The 17637-nt window shown below is 43.7% G+C and overlaps 1 protein-coding gene across 2 annotated transcripts in view; it reads left to right on the top strand.

Annotated features, from left to right (window-relative positions):
* The window catches only part of l3mbtl3 (L3MBTL histone methyl-lysine binding protein 3), a 181940-nt gene that overhangs the window by 152062 nt on the left and 12241 nt on the right, over nucleotides 1-17637 (top strand). For both annotated transcript variants that reach the window (XM_067984557.1, XM_067984556.1), the window contains 3 exons: nucleotides 203-285; nucleotides 2406-2569; nucleotides 5454-5516. In XM_067984557.1, the coding sequence (XP_067840658.1) occupies nucleotides 203-285; nucleotides 2406-2569; nucleotides 5454-5516 (310 nt within the window). The remainder of the gene's footprint in view (nucleotides 1-202; nucleotides 286-2405; nucleotides 2570-5453; nucleotides 5517-17637) is intronic.

Raw genomic sequence — 17637 nt, 5'->3', positions numbered from 1 at the left:
TGACCAAAGTGGTGAGTTTGGAACTGGTGAGAACGTAACCCAGTTCCCACGACTGAATAAATGTTTTACTTTTTGTGCATTTACTATTGTGGCATGATGGGCAGATTTCACTTTCAGCTTGTTTTTTCAATCATACTATGGTTATAAATATTTTGATCAGATTTATGTGATGCTATTTTGACTTTAGTCTCCTCTCTTCTAGAGCTGGAAGGCCGTTGAAACATCCAAGTATAAAGGAGGAGGAGGAAATTGAGAATAAGGTTAACTGGCAAAATGAAAACAAGGGTAAGGTAACTAATTATGGGATATCATATTGAACGAACCAAAATTAATTTATTTGAAAAGTTGAAATGGTTGCTAAACATATCACATTTCTCCATGTAAAAGTTTTAAACAAATGTTTGTCATTATTGGATGATCAGCAGAATTATCAAAAGCAGCTCTGAAGATTTCACTGTTGACTGAAAAGAGTCATACCTATGTAGGCATCAAGATGTTAGATCAACAGAGTAGATTAATCCAGATTATATTGGTTCGGTCACCAGAGATGAAATCAACTTGTTAGTTTTATTAATATCGACAAAGTACAAGCAAGTTATACGTCTGTACATTTACTATTAGTATATTCCTCGGGGTCTGCCTTTAACTCTAATTCCAATCCAGGCGAGTTCACAACACAGAATACTAAAGAATTACTGAAAGTGAGCATATTTATACACCTTATTGGAAAATGTCAGATGACTTGCTCTGAACCTATCAATTCTGAGATTATTGTCATGTGATCATTATGTGTCATGCTACCAAACCAGTAGATGGCAATGTTGCACTGCATACACCCTATTCTTAAAGTCACTGTGTAGACAATTGTAAACAGTTTCACAACATCAAGTTATAGTCCAACAAATTTATTTTAAATTCCACAAGCTTTCGGAGACTTCCTCCTTCCTCAGGTGAATGTGGAAATAATTGTCAACCCCAGTCCAGCACCGGCATCTCCACATCATCACTGTGTAGAAAATAAGACAGTTTTGCATTGTTACAAGCTTCACACCTTAATAGAATGATAATGGCTGAAGCATAGACACATCGGCTCCAAACTAGCTATAACTCTTACACAAACCCTTTGCTGCTTCTTAAATTGTTCTAACCTGACTCCTGCTTACTTAGCATTCATGCTAACGACCTAATCTAAACCATGTGTTAGCCTCTAACACACAGAATACATTCTCATAATACAAAGATATTAATACTGACTCCTGTTGTTAAGCTCTTTTTCCTAATATATTATACCTATGCTACACAAAGCTCTACATATCAACCCCATGGCTGACATGAACAGAAAGGTTTTGCACTCAATTAATGTTCAGATGCTACATGACTACAGAAACAAAATCATTATCCAGCAAATATTCTTGACGCCCACATTTTTTATTCATTCTCAGGATGTGGGCATTTCTGTCAAGACTGGCATTTATTATCTATTCCTAGTTGTCCTAAGAAGGTGGTGGTGGGCCTTCGGCTTTAAACCGCTGTAGTCTGTATTCATTGTAGCAGTTTGACACAACTGAGTGGCTTGCTAGGCCACTGTAGAAGGCATGTTAGTACTGGAGTCATGTAAAGGCCAGGCTGGGTAAGGATGGCAAGTTTCCTTCCCTGAAGGACATTTGAACCAGTTTGGCAGCTTCATGGTCACTTACTGATACCAGACTTTTTTTATTTCCAGCTTTTTTAAACTGCTATGGTGGCATTTTAATTTATGTTCTCTGGATTATTAGTCCAGGTTTCTGGATTACTAGTCCGGTAACATAACCACTACACTACCATACCCACATTGTGCAGCAATCCACAGTGCCTTCATTACTTGAAGAAGAAACACTGAGTGGATGGCTGTTAGGAGAACGAGTTTATCCTCTGTCTCCATGGCTGCTGACCCCACTGAGAAAGCTCAACAGTAGACGAGCATCTCCGCCTGGACATCTTGGCATCCGTTTGTCGTTCCTCAGCTGCCTGAAAGTACATGTATGTGGATGTTGAATGGAAACAAGACAGGTTGTGATGTCTTCCATAGCTAAATACACTCACAGTATAGCTTTATACATGAAGAATGGCTTATTGAGCAATGAACCAAAGGTAGTCTAGCATCAAAAGAACTATACGCCAACATAAACCAGTACACTTAAGAGAGAAAGGGAGAAATGTGTAGGGACAATGAAAGAAAAAAATTTACAAGGCAGAACAATTAAGTAGTGTCCAATTCTAGATTTCTTATAAAACTCATTAGTTTTGTGAGATTATAGACTGTTTACATCTGCAATGTTTTGTTAACTGTCATTTGTAATGTGAATCTGTTGATTAGTCCAATTTTTCTGCACACAACTTCCTAACACAACATACTCTCTCCACAGAAAATGATGATTTCAACCTGCAGCAGGCATTGCACCAGTCAGTGTTTATGTCTTCAGCTTCTCCAGTGCCCAGTCTGCCACTCTGCTGGGAACAACACAGCAAACTATTACCCGGAGTTGCTGGAATCACTGCCAGAAAAGTAGCAAAATGGACTATTGATGAGGTATGGAAGAAAACAAATAATCTTTTTTACAAAATTATACAATGTCTATATCTATATTAAAAGTTTTCCGTGTAATATGTACTTGATGGAAATCTCACACTTATTCCCACAATACTTTCCCCATCACAGTTTGTTGATAGTACCTCATTGTAATAAAATTGTTAGTCCTCCTGCTAACCCTGAGCAACACCGTGGCAGATTTTATAAGACCAATGGGATGAGTAAATTGTTATACGTTGTAAGGAATATTACTCAAGTGCATCAGATGAGTCCTTATTCCCTCTCCATAATTTCTTGTCAAAATACCATCTGGGAATTTATGGTCTGCATTTTTAACCCAGCCGCCCTCCGGAAGAGGTGATAAAATCGGGTTTGGGAACTATCTGCACCATTCTCGAACCATTCACGACGCAGACCGTTTTAACTGGCGATTTTCTGGCTATGGGACAGCCGTCCACCCCAGATAAGCAGGGGCCTAATTAGAGGCAAAGCCACAGTCGAATATTATTGCGACGCACACGCGATTTTAACTCTGGTCAACTAAGGCCCGCACAGTCCCGGACCTATCAGCGAAAGCTGGTGGCAGGCAGGATCTTGGCCGGAAGAGGCCCAGATAAGGCATTAAATATTTTTTATAAGGTTTCTTGTAGGCCAGAAAGAGAGGGAGTACTCCTCCTGGCGCCACATGAAAACCTTGGGCCTCCCCTGCCCCAGGCTTCTCCCCCCACCATGATCACGATCATTCCCAGCCCCCCCTTTGCTCACTTAACTTGCCAGACACCATTTCTGGGTCCCTGGCAGTGGCCTGCAACCTTGTGATTTCCCACTTCTAGCCGCTGACTCTACGTCATGCCTGCGGCTTAGAGCAGGGGTCCATGAGGAAACAATAAAATGAGGCCTGGACATTAAAATCGGCCAGGTCTAGCTCCGGAGTGGGGGGCAGATGAATCGCTGCCCGCTTAGGCCCCTACAACCCCCTATACCGATTCCCGCCCCAGGTTAAAATTGGGGCTTAGATGACTGAATTTGACTCGCTTTAACAGTCTTGCATCAACTAGTCCAAATTACATTAAAATTACCAACCCTCTTTTACGATATATATATAAGCTACTGAGTGAATGAGTTAAGCTCTTCTTGTGAAAGTCATCAAGGAGGAAGTCAGACCGTGAAATCACAAACTAACATTTCTTTATTAACACTTGTGATACAATTATTATCATCTTATTATGAAGCAGCAAGAATACTCAAGGTAGTCAGGTAGATACTAATGACTGGCAGAATTAATAACTGAGGTAACAAAGACAGTTTAAGTGCATCAGCGTAACTCAGCATCAGCTGGACTCTACTTATTTCAAATTGATATAATGCTCAATGTTTAAGCTGAATGTAAAATCAGCAAGAAATAGTAACAGAAGATGCTGGAAACACTCAGCAGTTCAGGCAGTATATGTGGAGAGAGGAACAGTGTTAACGTTTCGGGTCGATGATCTTTCATCAGCAAGGTTATTTTAGAGTAGACTTGTTGTAAAGCTAAGTTAAAAGCTTCGAATAGCTAGTCAGTTGAATATCTTAAAAGTTTAGTCAGTTCAGCTTACTTTTTTTTTATTCGTTCATGGGATGTGGGCGTCACTGGTGAGGCCAGCATTTACTGCTAATAAGGTTGTAGCTTTAGTAAAGATTTCCATATTTTATACAGCCTTATTCTTCTGAGTTAGTGTAGTGGGGTTGGTGGTCTCACCTCCCCTTGTACTTGTCTCTGGGACGTCGGCTCAACAAATCTTTGTCATCTTAGTATTTCTTCCTTTTCTGACGTCTGTTCTTTCTCACTTCTGTTTTCATTAACTTAACTCTTACATACAAGTGATGCACTGATTTATTGCCTATCACAGGCTAGTAAAATTCTTAAACTTGAAGTTTCCCTAAACTTTTGTAATCTCTGGCTTCTCTCTTCAACTTCTCTCTCTTTTCTTTGATTGCCGTCTCTCTGATCTTTTGTGTCAAAACACCATCTTTTATACATTTGATTCTGAAAGCAAAACTCTTTATCTCACCTATTCATATATGACCAATCTGAGTGTTACACTTTGTTGCAAGGATTTAGTGACAGTACTTCGGCAGGCACATGTCAAGCATTTATAATGAGCACATTTTGAATTACTTGAGAAAAGCCTGATCTCCCTATTCATTGCAAGTTTTTTTTTTACTTTGCCTGGCTTTAAATAATTGTGATAAGACTATCCAGATAAGGGTTATGTCACTCCCAGGTCTAGTTGTGAAAAACTTTCACTTTTTGGCTTTAAATAATGACAAAACACATACAATATAAGTATGACTTTGCTTTAGGTCATCCTAGGCATTTCTTAACATAACCATCCATTCAATCTTGACAAACTGGAATATACCTAACTCCAGCCACTAATTAGAATCAGTTGCCTATGGTGAAAAACCCTTTGCCCTCACAGTGCTGTCTTGGAGTATCCATTTTTAACATTAATCCTTTCCCAGAGTTCAGCAGGATTGTTACAAACTCCACTCCGCTTCTGGGCATTTTTTCAACAATCAGCTAGTAATATATTAAGCTTTGCATATAGTGTGTACTTCATATCGGTGTCAGATTTACTTCCTGTTATACTTTTCCCATCACTCTTTGTTCATCATATTTTGCTAACAACAACCCTATTGTTATAAAGCCGTGTATCCTCTGATTCACCGAGTAGTGACATGGGAGATCTGCTGGTAAATAATAATAGTCAGAATGGTAAATATTAAATATTCTTGTTTAGGTATTTGGATGGCAAGAAGCCTTTATGCCCTAATTGTTATAGTTGTGTAATCTCTGGTTGCTATATATTGTGAAAGTCATGTGTCTCTGCTGCTTTTGTAGGTATCTGAATTTATACTGAGTTTGCCGGGTTGTGAAGAGCAAGCCAAAGCATTTAGACATGAGGTAAGCTGAAGATGATAATAGAAAATAAAAGTAAATATTGCTTAAATCCCTTAAAGAAGAAAGGATATGTAAGGCAGAAGGGATGTCATCTCCCCTCATCTGAGTAGAAGCAAAAACATTCCAAAATAATCTTCCGCTTAATTGGGCGATATATCTTTATTTTCCAATCACTCACTGCTTTGGCTCTATTTCCTATCAAATAGCTGCTCAACTGACATTATTTATGTGAACAATAGCAAAACACTCAGAGCCACTGCTTTCTATTGGTATATATTGTGAGCCTAGTTCTACATAACAAAAGTGACTGCACATCAAAGTCATTCATTGTATATGAAATGCTTTTGAGTATTTTGTCGGAAGATTTGTTAAAAATAACAGGGGAAAGGAAAATTATTCAAAGTTATTACATTTGAGTAAAATGGTCATTAAAAAGCAAATCAAAACTTCTAGATTTATACTGCTCTATTTACATTAAAAGCATAGATCAGCTTCATCTGGTTTGCTTTAAGGACACATTGGTGTGACTGCAAAAGACAACTACTTGTTACATGAAAAGAGACAAATACGAGTTATTTATAATGTCCTTTTTTAATATTTCCACACAGTTTTGCAGACTTAATTATTGAATAATAACAAACAGCCAGCTTTATTACTAGCATTGTGCATGAGTTCTTTTGAAGTGGGTCAGTTTTGATTCAGGACAATTGACAAGTGGTGATGTTGCTGATTAAAATTACACTGTTTACCTAAAACAATGAGGTAAACAGTCTTCATCAGTATAATTCATGGCATCTCATGTGGTTTTCCTAATTTTCCAATATGAAACAGAATGAATATGAGGATGATGAAATAGTTCCTCTGGCATTCCCTGCTGGGCCACATATTCTTTTCTGCTGGTGGTATTCCCTTTGGCTTAAAAATGATATAGTGCCAGCAACATGTTTAAATACCAGCAGGTCTCTCATGGCGTTGCTCACAGTGAGTCAGAGGATTCACCGTTTTGTAACAAAAGGAGTGTTATGCCATGTAGGGCATAGCATCAGGGCCACTAATTTACTGTGACTGAATAAATCAATTTCCATTTTTCTAGATATATGCTATACAGATAATAAAAAAACTATGTAAATATCACAGCAGTATTGCTCTATTTCCTATCAAATAGCTGCTCAGCTGACATTATTTGTGTGAACAATAGCAAAACACTCAGGGCCACTGCTTTGGAACTTTGGGAGGCTGAGTAGTGCCAACACAACAGGCGCTACACGGCCCAATTTCTAGCCCGTGATGTTTCATTTCATATACACGTGAACCATTGAATTGGAGAAAATGGTGTCCAGAATGCACGCGCATGCTTCTAGAGTTACATGCGCGGGCGCCATCTTGGTAAAGGGTTTTGCGCAAGCACAGATAACGAACATCAGCAGCATGTAAATTAGGGAGAATATGTGTTAGATCAGTGCGCGGCGCTGATTTAAAGGGATAGACTCCATTTTGGCCCATAACTCTCCACTCAACGTACTGTCTTAACCACAAACACCTAAACATGTCTTCGACGGCCTGGAGGATCCCTCACCAGTGCTATTTAAAGGGACTATGCAGGTTTTACAGGTTAGTTGATGGATTATTGCTTTTGGCTGCTGATGCATTTGTACTTGTTTAGGACAAGGGGACATAGCCTAACATTTAAAGCCAGGACTTGAAGGAACGTAGTTAGGAAATGCTTCTACACGCAAAGGGTGCGAGAAGTTTGGAACGCTGTTCAGCAAACGGCAGTTGATGCTAGCTCATTTGCGAATTTTAAATCTGAGATTGATAGATTTCTGTGAACCAAGGTTACTAAGGGAGATGGGGCTAAGGCGAGTATATGGAGATAGGTCAAGGATCAACCATGATCTCATTGAATGGCAAAACAGTCTCGAGGGGCTAAATACCACTGCCATTTGCTCTCTCCAGTTATGCGCCACCTTCTGCAACAAAGCGAGAAGTGTGTTGCTGAGTTTCCTGCAGGATGTCTGGGTGATGTGTCTGTCATGGTTGAATAGCTGCCAGTTTGTGAGTTTTGGTTGGCGACTTGCAACAGTGGTGATATGTGAAGGTGAGAGGAAGCATCTGATTGGAAGAGTTGAGTACTGATGGAAAGAGTTTGTTGGTTTGTGGGTGATGGGGTGTGTAGCGCATGGAGCAGTGGATGCGGCTAGTGGTGCAGTTGATAGAAGATACCACTTGACAGTTGACCTTGCTTATCTTGACCACTCGTGTCAAACCATTGAACTTCTTCCTCCACTGCATCCATGCTCATGGTGCTATGCGCCTGGCATTGTCCCCTACTGCCTCCCACTGCCTTTTTAGCATATGACTGGAGGGCCTCTTGCCCCCACTGTGGATAAAGGATGCCCCTCCTTCTGTCCACCTCTTGTACCAAGGCCTCTAGTGCATCATCAGTGAACCTTGGCGCACGCACTCTCGCAGGCCTGGTACAAACTCAGATCGGCAGATTGGCGAGGTCTGGTGTGCAGATTGGAGGATTTAGTGGTGCACAACCTTTATTCAATTTTTTAACATAACTCAACAGTTTGTAAACATAGGGACGGGACCTGCATCTGTGTTTTACGTGTGCGATGCCTGATCTCCATTCAGACTCCGTGCGGACCCGTATTTTATTTTTTGCAAATAAGAGGTGCAGCCTGCTTTTAAGAGGTGCGAGCAAATCACCCTATATGGGTCCCCCTGCTGGTGAGAAGTGCAAACCCGGTGCAAACTGATTGCTGCGCTTTGATGAGGTAAGTGACCCAGGCAGCACGAATGTCTTGTGCTGCCTGCATCGGCACGGGTTAATCGCGGACCACAATGCCCGCTCCCGGATTCGGGGGTTATCAAATTTAACCCCCCACATGTTAATTCAGGTGGAAGGACAGGGAACTCCCCAGGATGGCAGCCTGTAATTTCCCCACTCAAGCAGCAGTGCTAATAGTTGAATATGACAAAGAAACAAAGGATTGTAGGCACAAATAATTGGAAAGAAAATAATCAGCAGTCTAGGGAATGCTTTGTTCTCTTGCAGCAATCAATCACATTGTCTGGGATTGTGCAAGTACAGGAAATATGAGTGAACACCTGTGACACTGAGCCTCTCACTCCTTTATATTGCTTCAAGAGTTATGGGATTTCCTCTGAGGGGTGATGTGAAATTACTGTGCATGCAATTGGTGCAATCATTGAAATGAGTCAGGAGCTAATATTCCCGGCCCTCCTGCCTCATTTTCCTGTTCCTTTGCCAGCTAGGTGCCATTTTGAAGGGGCACCAAAAGAAGCAAGCCTGAAGGCCTTGCACCGCTGTCCCTCTCTGATCAGAGAGGGGCAGCCAGAGGCCCTGCAGCTTTTTTCTTTACTGAAACATCTGGCCAGGGATTGGTTGGAGGCCTTTTGGCTTCTGTTTTCTTTTGTAATGCAGCCATGTAGTCTGCAGGCCTCTTGGTCTTTTCTCTCCCACTTCCAATGGGTCTTCAAGGAACACTTTTCCGATATCAACCTGACTGAGAAGCAATGTGTGAGGCACCTGCACTTCACTAAGGTGGCTGTAGCAGAGCTCTGTCACCTACTGCAGCCATAACTGGAGCCCCAAACCAGGCCATGAATAGCATCACCTGCAACTGGCAAGGTCACTATGGCTCTTAACTCTTATGTCCGCAGTCGTTCAAGGCTGCTGGAGATGACATCAGCGACATCTCCCAATTTGCTGTATACTGCTATATCAGGGAGGTGACCAAGGCTTTCTACTCCAGGAGGAATAGCTATATCTCCTTCATAGACTGCACTTGCATTGCCCTACATGCTCCCATCACCAGCTTGGCAGCTTCCTCAACAGAAAGGGAACCACTCCCTCAACGTGTAGCTCATTTGTGACCACAAGCAGTGCATCAAGCGGGTTTATGTCCGGTTTCCTGGCAGAAGTCATGATTCAGTCATCCTATGCCAGTTCTTTGTCCTACCTCTATTCCAACCAGACTGGTAGGTCACAGGTTGGCTACTTGACAACAAGGAATATCCCCTCCAGACATGGCTCATGACTCATGTCAGGAACCCAGGCAGAGACACAGAGCGTGCCTACAACGACTGCCACGCCTCCACCAGAACTCTGAGCAGACCAACGGCACGATCAAACAACGGTTCCACTGTGGACATTCTGGAGGAGCTCTGCAGTCCACTCCTGACAATGTCTCGAAATTTGTCGTGGTGTGCTGCATCATTTTGCCATCCAGAGGGACCAGCTGTTACCACCTCCTGGGCAGGAAGAAGTGGAGGAGGAGGAAGAGCTGGAGCTGCACTGAACCCCTGTCCTGTGTTGTGTGCTCATCTACCTATCCTCGTGCTCCTACCAGGTGTTTTCCCAGTGGCTACAGCTTGGGAGGTGGAAGGCTGCTGAGCTTCCATTGAGGATACTTCAGATGGCCATGGTGGGCGACCTTGAGCAGCATCCTGATGTGGGTCAGGGCAGTATGGTTGAGCCGGTTGTGTGGCACTGACGAGGGCACTGGTGGAGTGGGTGGCGAGGGAGCAGGCATGCTGTCGTCCTGAGAGAGTACAGCAGGTGTTTCTCCCGCAGAGCCAATGCCAATTTCCTGGGACTGTGACTCCACACTCCTACAGTTATGCACGAGAACAGAGTGCAAGAGTGATGTGATATTCTGGAAGTCCGTCAATGCTGGCCCCCAGAGCCAAGATGGCAGCCATCTGAGCTTCCATGGCAGGAGTGTTAGCTGCTATGGAAGCTGTCAGAACTGTCACCAGTGTTACAAATGGATAGCCATGTGGTGAATGATAGACTACTAGAGCCTGGTCTTTGGTTGTTACCAGCCTTTATTCATAGAGATTCCCCTTACACACCCACCACACCCTAGATAAGCTCTCCTATAAAAAGGATGCAAGAGAGTCCCCAATTGATACCCACCACCTGAATACAATTAACATTCATTGATATAAATCTTACAATTAACAACCAGAGGCTCCGACATGGTGGCCTGCACTGACGTATTCATGGAGCTGACCACTCGGTCTGTGGTTGAATACATGGTCTCCATGCTCTGCGCGAAGCCCCGACACAAGTTGGAGCTGGTAGTCTCCATGCTCTTAGACATTGTGCGCAAGCTCGTTGGCAGGCAGGCTAGTGCACTTAGCATTTTCTGGTGAATGGCCATCAGCTTTCTTCAGTAACCTGGACACTCAAAGTCAACATCCGAGTCCTCTGCAGCAGAGCTAAGATGGGATCTCACCCACCGGCAAGCTGGCTCCTGTACCATCCTATCCTCCTGCTCTAGCTCCTACACATTTGTGCCCAGTGATTCACTGGGTGAAGACCCCCTCCTCTATCCTACCATCTAAAGTACATGTGGTGCCAGTCTCTGAGCTGGTCTCAGATCAAGTGATGCTGCATCATTCAGGAAGGCTGCCCTCCTCTTCCTCAACTGCCACAGTGGCCCTGACATTTTCTTTACCTGAAATGAAGGCGAGCGACATGGGTTAGCTTTTAATCTGAAGAGAGAGCAGAGAGAGATGAGTGGCTGCTGAAAGCAGCTGCAGAGTGTGTAGGGTGATACATAAGTGAGAAGGGAAAAAGAGAGTAAAGTGTGATGAAACCCTGCGGGACGGCTCCTCCAGCATTGCCAGTCGCCATGGCCATGACTTGCCCCCTGCCCATGATGTCCAGAACGTCCTCTTCAAGTGGGGAGAGGGTGTGCAGGCAGTCTCTGGCTTCTACGGTCGCCGTCTACTGCCTCGTGTGTGATCTTCTCCTGCAAGCAAGGAAGGAGTGTGTTAGTCACAGCCTTGTGAGCTGTTTTGAGAATATGCCCGCCGTGTGAATGTTGCGTGCAAGAGTAGGAGGTGCAGAATGTGAATTCAAGGAGAAGGAGATGGAGTGAAATGTGGTGCAGTGATTGTTTCCCACAGCTTCTGTGGAAAATTTGACCTTTCCAGGCCTTGTATTTTAAATAAATATGGTAAATCCATTGTTGATGGTAGAGCAACAAAAAGTTTATAATGTAAATAAGAATCAGAAATTTCAGGGATGGAAAAGCAAGTTACTTGTATTTTGTAAAATGGTAAATAAATAGTATATTTGTGAGACCCCATAGCTCTCATTATCAATAAACTTAAATACTTTTACCTTGTGTAAGTTATGTGATATTTTGATGTGTTGCAGTGATCGCAAATCGCTGACTTATTTAGGCTGTAGTAGGACTGTGGTAAACATCTAATGCCTTACCCTACCTGCGAACTATGGCCTGGAAGATAATTAAAGATACAAATTTCAAGTGCAAATGAACTTTGTATGTAATTTGCATCTAAATATGGTAATTACCAACATGAAGATGAGGTAGTTCAAAATTAACATTGCTCTTGTCTATTCTAAGTGATGTATTCCAGATAATACATGCTATTGTCTTGTCAAATATTTTGACAGTGATCTTCTCATCTAAATAATCAGTTTCATTTTACAGTGTGCACAATCTATCTCCCTGGGGAATGGGTACAGTTTGCTAATTGCATCAATTCACCATTAACCAGTTGTATGTCCAGATACAAGGGGCTCGATATTAGCACCCGCTATCGGGTGCGTTCCTGGCGGGGGGGCTCCAAAAATCGGGGCTTCCCGGAGCGGGTCGGGAGCCCGGCTCCAACCCGCCCACTTCCGGGTTTCCCACAGACGCACTGACGTACGCACGCAGCCCCCGCATGTGGGACTCCCGCAGGCAATTAAAGCCAGCGGGGTGCCACTTAAGCTATTTATTTTGGTATTTCAGGTCGTTTAGAGACTTGATTAAGGAGATATTTCAGGAGGGGTGGGATTTTACAAACAACTGGGACTGTTTCCCATGCTGGGGGAAACACTCCCAGTTCAAATGGACGTGTTGCAGCTGTCAGCCTGTGGCAGCTGCAAAGGTCCATTTGACAGGTCGGGGGGGAGACCCTCACTCATTGCAGGAGGCCACTCTGTCACTTGGGACAAAGTTTGGCCTCCACCACCCTCCTCCTAACAAGCAAATTCACCAACTTGCACACTTACCCCGGGGTCCAGACACATGTACCTACCTTGCGGACCCCCTCAGATGTACATCTTCCGGATGGGGGCCGCCGTAGCTGCAGTCATGACCTCCTCGGAGGGCGAACAGCATCACCAGCCTCGCCGGCCACGCCATCCACCTCTGACACGTGGAGCTCCACAACACCGTGCTGTGACGCATGCACCTGCACAGCAGGAGGGAGGGCAATGGCAGAGAGAGAGATGCGTCACAGAGGGCACTACCCTCTCCACAGGCTCCACAAACCAAGGCTCAGCTTTCTGGACCTCTCTGAGCAGCAGTGCACACGGAGGCTCAGAGTCACTCGACATGTAGTCATGGACATCTGCAGCCTCCTTCATGCTGAGCTGCTCCCGGCTGGCCCGAGCAGCATCTTCTTACCTGTCGCTGTCAAAGTCACCACTGCCCTCAACAACTTCTCCTCCGCATCCTTCCAGGGTGCCACCAGGGACATCGCCGACGTCTCTCAGTCTTCTGCACAAAAGAGCCCTGCAAATACACCTACACCCACTCTGCAGTGACACAATGGGTGGCATCAGGTGTGGGTCTTCATTGTGATCCTCAGGAAAGGGCATTATTGCACAAACCAGACAGGATTCGCAAAGACGTGGCAGTAGTGGTGCCAATATAATATGTGATGTGAGTTGGTCAGAAATTAAATATAAGTAAAAACCATGACAAACCCTCAAACACCCTTGTGCATCCCCTTCATGCTCATGACACGTTTGCCTTACGCTGCCTACTGCACATATATGATGCATGCCCTGTGGCTGCAGCACAGGTAGTGGCAGGTTGAGTGAGGCTGACCGTGAAAGAGATGCATGAGAGGGTGAATATGAGATAGAGCCATGAGATTATATGAGGATTGGGTTGAGTGGTAGTGGTGGGATGAGTACTGGCGAGGTGAGTAAGTGCAGGTAAGATGAGGATGAGCTTTGAGTGGATGTGAGGGGTGATGTGACAGAGTAGTGCAGAAGGAGATGTGGGATGGGGGCGGTGATGTGGCAGAGGGAGTGTAGGGGAATGAGTACGTGTACTCACTTTGGCTGACTTACTTAGGTCATTGCAGCGCTTCCTGCATTGGATGCAGTTGGGCGATATGTTGGTGGTGCAGGTGACCTCCTCTGCCACCTTGAGCCGGACCTTCTTGGTGGCAGAGGCAGGCCGCCTCCTCCCGCCCGACAGACCTTACTGCGCATGCGCAGTCCACCCGACGCGCAGCTCAGCAGCGGGGAACCCGGAAGACCAGGTAAGTGGATCCAATTAGGCTGCAATTGCGCGCAGGGCAGACTGATTTCACCGGGTGCGTTACCCATGCGCCCAATAGACCCCCAGCCGCGAACCCGCTGCCCTGGCAATATCGAGTCCAAGGTATGTCTTGTGCTGGAGTAGTGAAGTGTTAAATGTAAAAATGTTGGTTGCTATTATAATTGGTTCTGAGATTTACGGCAGTATTTAGAGATTGTGAATATATTATGAATCACAAGTGCAAAGCTCAAGTGATTAATGAATGTTAGCAGAAACCCAAGCTTTAGTCCCTTAATTTTACTGCCAGACATTTGCTATTCTTTATATTGTAGCATCTAAGGCTCATTTTCAGAAAATAATTTTTTGATTTTTTTTAAAAATCCCATTATAAATTAGCAAGACTTAGCTGTGAAGGTAATAAAGGTGATATTGATGTAAAATGATATTGTTGTGGAGCTGAAGTAATAATATAGGACTGCAAATTCCCACCAGCAATAGGGGCTAGGAAAAACTGAGTTCCTCAACTCACTGAATATGCGAGAACTTCATTAGTAATCCAGATCTCATTCCAGTGACTGCATAATAGGGGTAATATACTGGCATGGATTGAAAATTGGTTAACAGACAGGAAACAGAGAGTAGGAATAAATGGGTCTTTTTCAGGGTGGCAGGCAGTGACTAGTGGGGTACCACAGGGATCAGTGCTTGGGCCCCAGCTATTCACAATATATATCAATGATTTGGATGAGGGAACCAAATATAATACTTCCAAGTTTGCTGACAGCACAAAACTAGGTGGGATCGTGAGTTGTGTGAAGGATGCAAAGAGGCTTCAAGGCGATTTAGACAAGTTGAAGTGGGAAAATACATGGCAGATGCAGTATAACGTGGACAAATGTGAAGTTATCCACTTCGGAAGGAAAAACAGAAAGGCAGAGTATTATTTAAATGGTGATAGATTGGGGAATGTTGATGTACAAAGGGACCTGGGTGTCCTTGTACACCAGTCACTGAAAGCAAACATGCAGCTGCAGCCAGCAGTTAGGAAGGCAAATGGTATGTTGGCCTTAATTGCAAGAGGATTTGAGTACAGGAACAAGGATGTCTTTCAGCAGTTATACAGGGCCTTGGTGAGACCACAGCTGGAGTATTGTGTGCAGTTTTGGTCTCCTTACCTAAGAAAGGATATACTTGCCATAGAGGGAGTGCAGCAAAGGTTCACCAGACTGATTCCTGGGATGGCAGGACTGTTGTATGAGGAGAGATTGGGTCGACTCGGCCTGTATTCACTCGAGTTTAGAAGAATGAGAGGGGATCTCATTGAAACATATAAAATTCTGACAGGGCTAGACAGACTGGATGCAGGGAGGATGTTTCCCCTGGCTGGGGAATCCAGAACGAGGGGTCACGGTCTCAGGATACAGGGTAGGACATTTAGGACTGAAATGAGGAGAAATTTCTTCACTCAGGGTGTTGAACCTGTGGAATTCTCTACCACAGAAGGCTGTGGAGGCCAAGTCACTGAATATATTTAAGAAGGAGCTAGATAGATTTCTAGACACAAAAGGCATCAAGGGGTATGGGGAGAGAGTGGGAATATGGTATTGAGACAGAGGATCAGTCATGAACATATTGAATAACGGAGCAGGCTCGAAGGACCGAAAGGCCTACTCTGCTCCTATTTTCTATGTTTCTGTGACCTACCTGGCTTTCCGTAGTGCATATGCAATCCCTAATCGAACCTATTTGAAATGGATGTTAAAACCTAGCCTGGTTCTCACATGTCAGAAGCAGATCCCTTAAAGTTGCACTCTTCACTTTTATTCTGCCAAATGCTTGCAAACAATATGGTTGTCTTTAGTGCTTCTATGTAAGGGGTATGGTAGTGTGGTGATTATGTACTGGATTAATAATCCAGAGGCCTGCATTAATAATCCACAGAACATGAGTTCAATCCCACTGTGACAGTTTGAGAATTTGAATTCAGTTTTTAGAAATCTGTAAATAAAAAGCTGGTATCAGTGGAAAGTCATCATGAAGCTGTTGGATTGTCATAAAAACCCAGCGGGTTCTCTAATGTCATTTAGGGAAGTATATTGCAGTGGAAGTACTGTTTAAAGGTCTGCATATACAGTTCAGTCTTCTGTCGTGCACCATCATGTTCTACAACCAGAGAAGTAGTCTCAATGTTGCAAGTTTAAAGAGCACATGCAGTGATTTGCAAGTGCCCATCATGCAGCTTACTGTTTGCACCAGTAAATGCTAGATTGTGTTGGAAGGATTTGCTGTGCGAAGCCCCTTTAAGATTTAAGTATGACCACAGTTTCATTTATAAGTTGTACTTTTTGTTTATGCTCTGCTGCAGTTCAGCCGTATGTGATAAGCATTCAAAGGGCTTTAAGGTCATATGAATGCTTAGGATGGAATAGCAGTAAAAGTAATGGGGAAACATTTTGTGGTAACCGCACTACTTGATATAGAAAGCTATTGTGTAGTCTTACCTTAGCAACTTACCTCAGATCATCAGATCTACCATCTTCTTGCATAGCCAGCTCCTTTGGGTGTTATTAATAGCATTCATCTTGTCAATCAACTGATGCCAGTCTTTTCTGTGGAAGATGTCTGTTTCAAGTTTCAGGCCTGCCTTAGATAGCCTTTCGTGTACAGTGGCGCTGGTCACTTTCATAAGCAGTCCATGCATAATACATTCAAGAATGTGTCCTTACTTCCCAATATGTAATTATATAATAGTGTAACCCAGAGGTTAACAATAGTATACCCTAGTGATCTGAACTGGATATTGCGACTTTTACACATGCCTTTCTGCACTTCTGCAATTTATCAGTAGGGGGACTGAGATCATTTTAGTGAGACAAGGCCTGATATGAAACAATAAGCTGCTTCATTTTACAGAAGCTGCAGAAGGAGATAGATGGAACCAATGCAGGTTCTTCAACATCTGGTACTGCCAGCAGAAATTCGCCGACTCTGTCATGAACCTTATCACTTCCACTTACCAGCCCAAATAGATTCCCTTGAGGTGATCCAGGTCGTATAAATACGTAATTGACACAACTCACAAGAAGCTAGATAAGTGAAAAATGAAGTTCCTGAGTGGAGGCTGAGGAGACATTAGCCCCTAGCTATTGAGCATTTGGATGATGATCTCAGTGATTCTGTCGTGCAAAGACAAATGCTTGCATAGCATCAGAACCATATGGATGTACTGCAGACACATCCAAAGATGTGCCGCAGGTGGCAGGGCTTTGATCAGATTCCACTGCCATCCTTTGTGGTAATATTGGAGAGGGTTTTTCATTAATGAGTGCATGCTGGAGTGAGTGTTAACTGCAGCAACATCTGCAAAGATCCTGGATCCACAGAGGCCTGTAAGCAAGTCAGTACCTCCAATATGCAAACATTGACTACTGGGGTTTAGGCCTTGAGTAACCAAACAAGAGAGAAATATTTCTGCTGGATTCTGTCATATCCAGGGAAGCATCTCAGAGAGATTGGAGGATATCTAGTATATTCTCTATCTCAGGGTCTAAGGAATACTCGTGATTCCAAAAGCTCTGTTCTCTTGCAGATCATTGGCTACCAATATCCTGTTTCCATGCATATTGGGAAAGCAGGAGAGTGCTCCAATGAGACTGTTTTCTCGGAGGACAACAGCACAGCAAATTTCCATATTCAGTCCTCTCAGATGTCTTCACAGGTGGGAGAAAGTCAACAGAACAGCATAGTGGTTATGTTATTGGAATAGTAATCTAGAGGCCTGGACTATGGTAGCA

The sequence above is a fragment of the Heptranchias perlo genome, chromosome 5 (genome assembly GCF_035084215.1).
Source record: "Heptranchias perlo isolate sHepPer1 chromosome 5, sHepPer1.hap1, whole genome shotgun sequence".
NCBI classification, from domain to species: domain Eukaryota; kingdom Metazoa; phylum Chordata; class Chondrichthyes; order Hexanchiformes; family Hexanchidae; genus Heptranchias; species Heptranchias perlo.
This window is presented reverse-complemented; position numbering and strand designations above follow the sequence as displayed.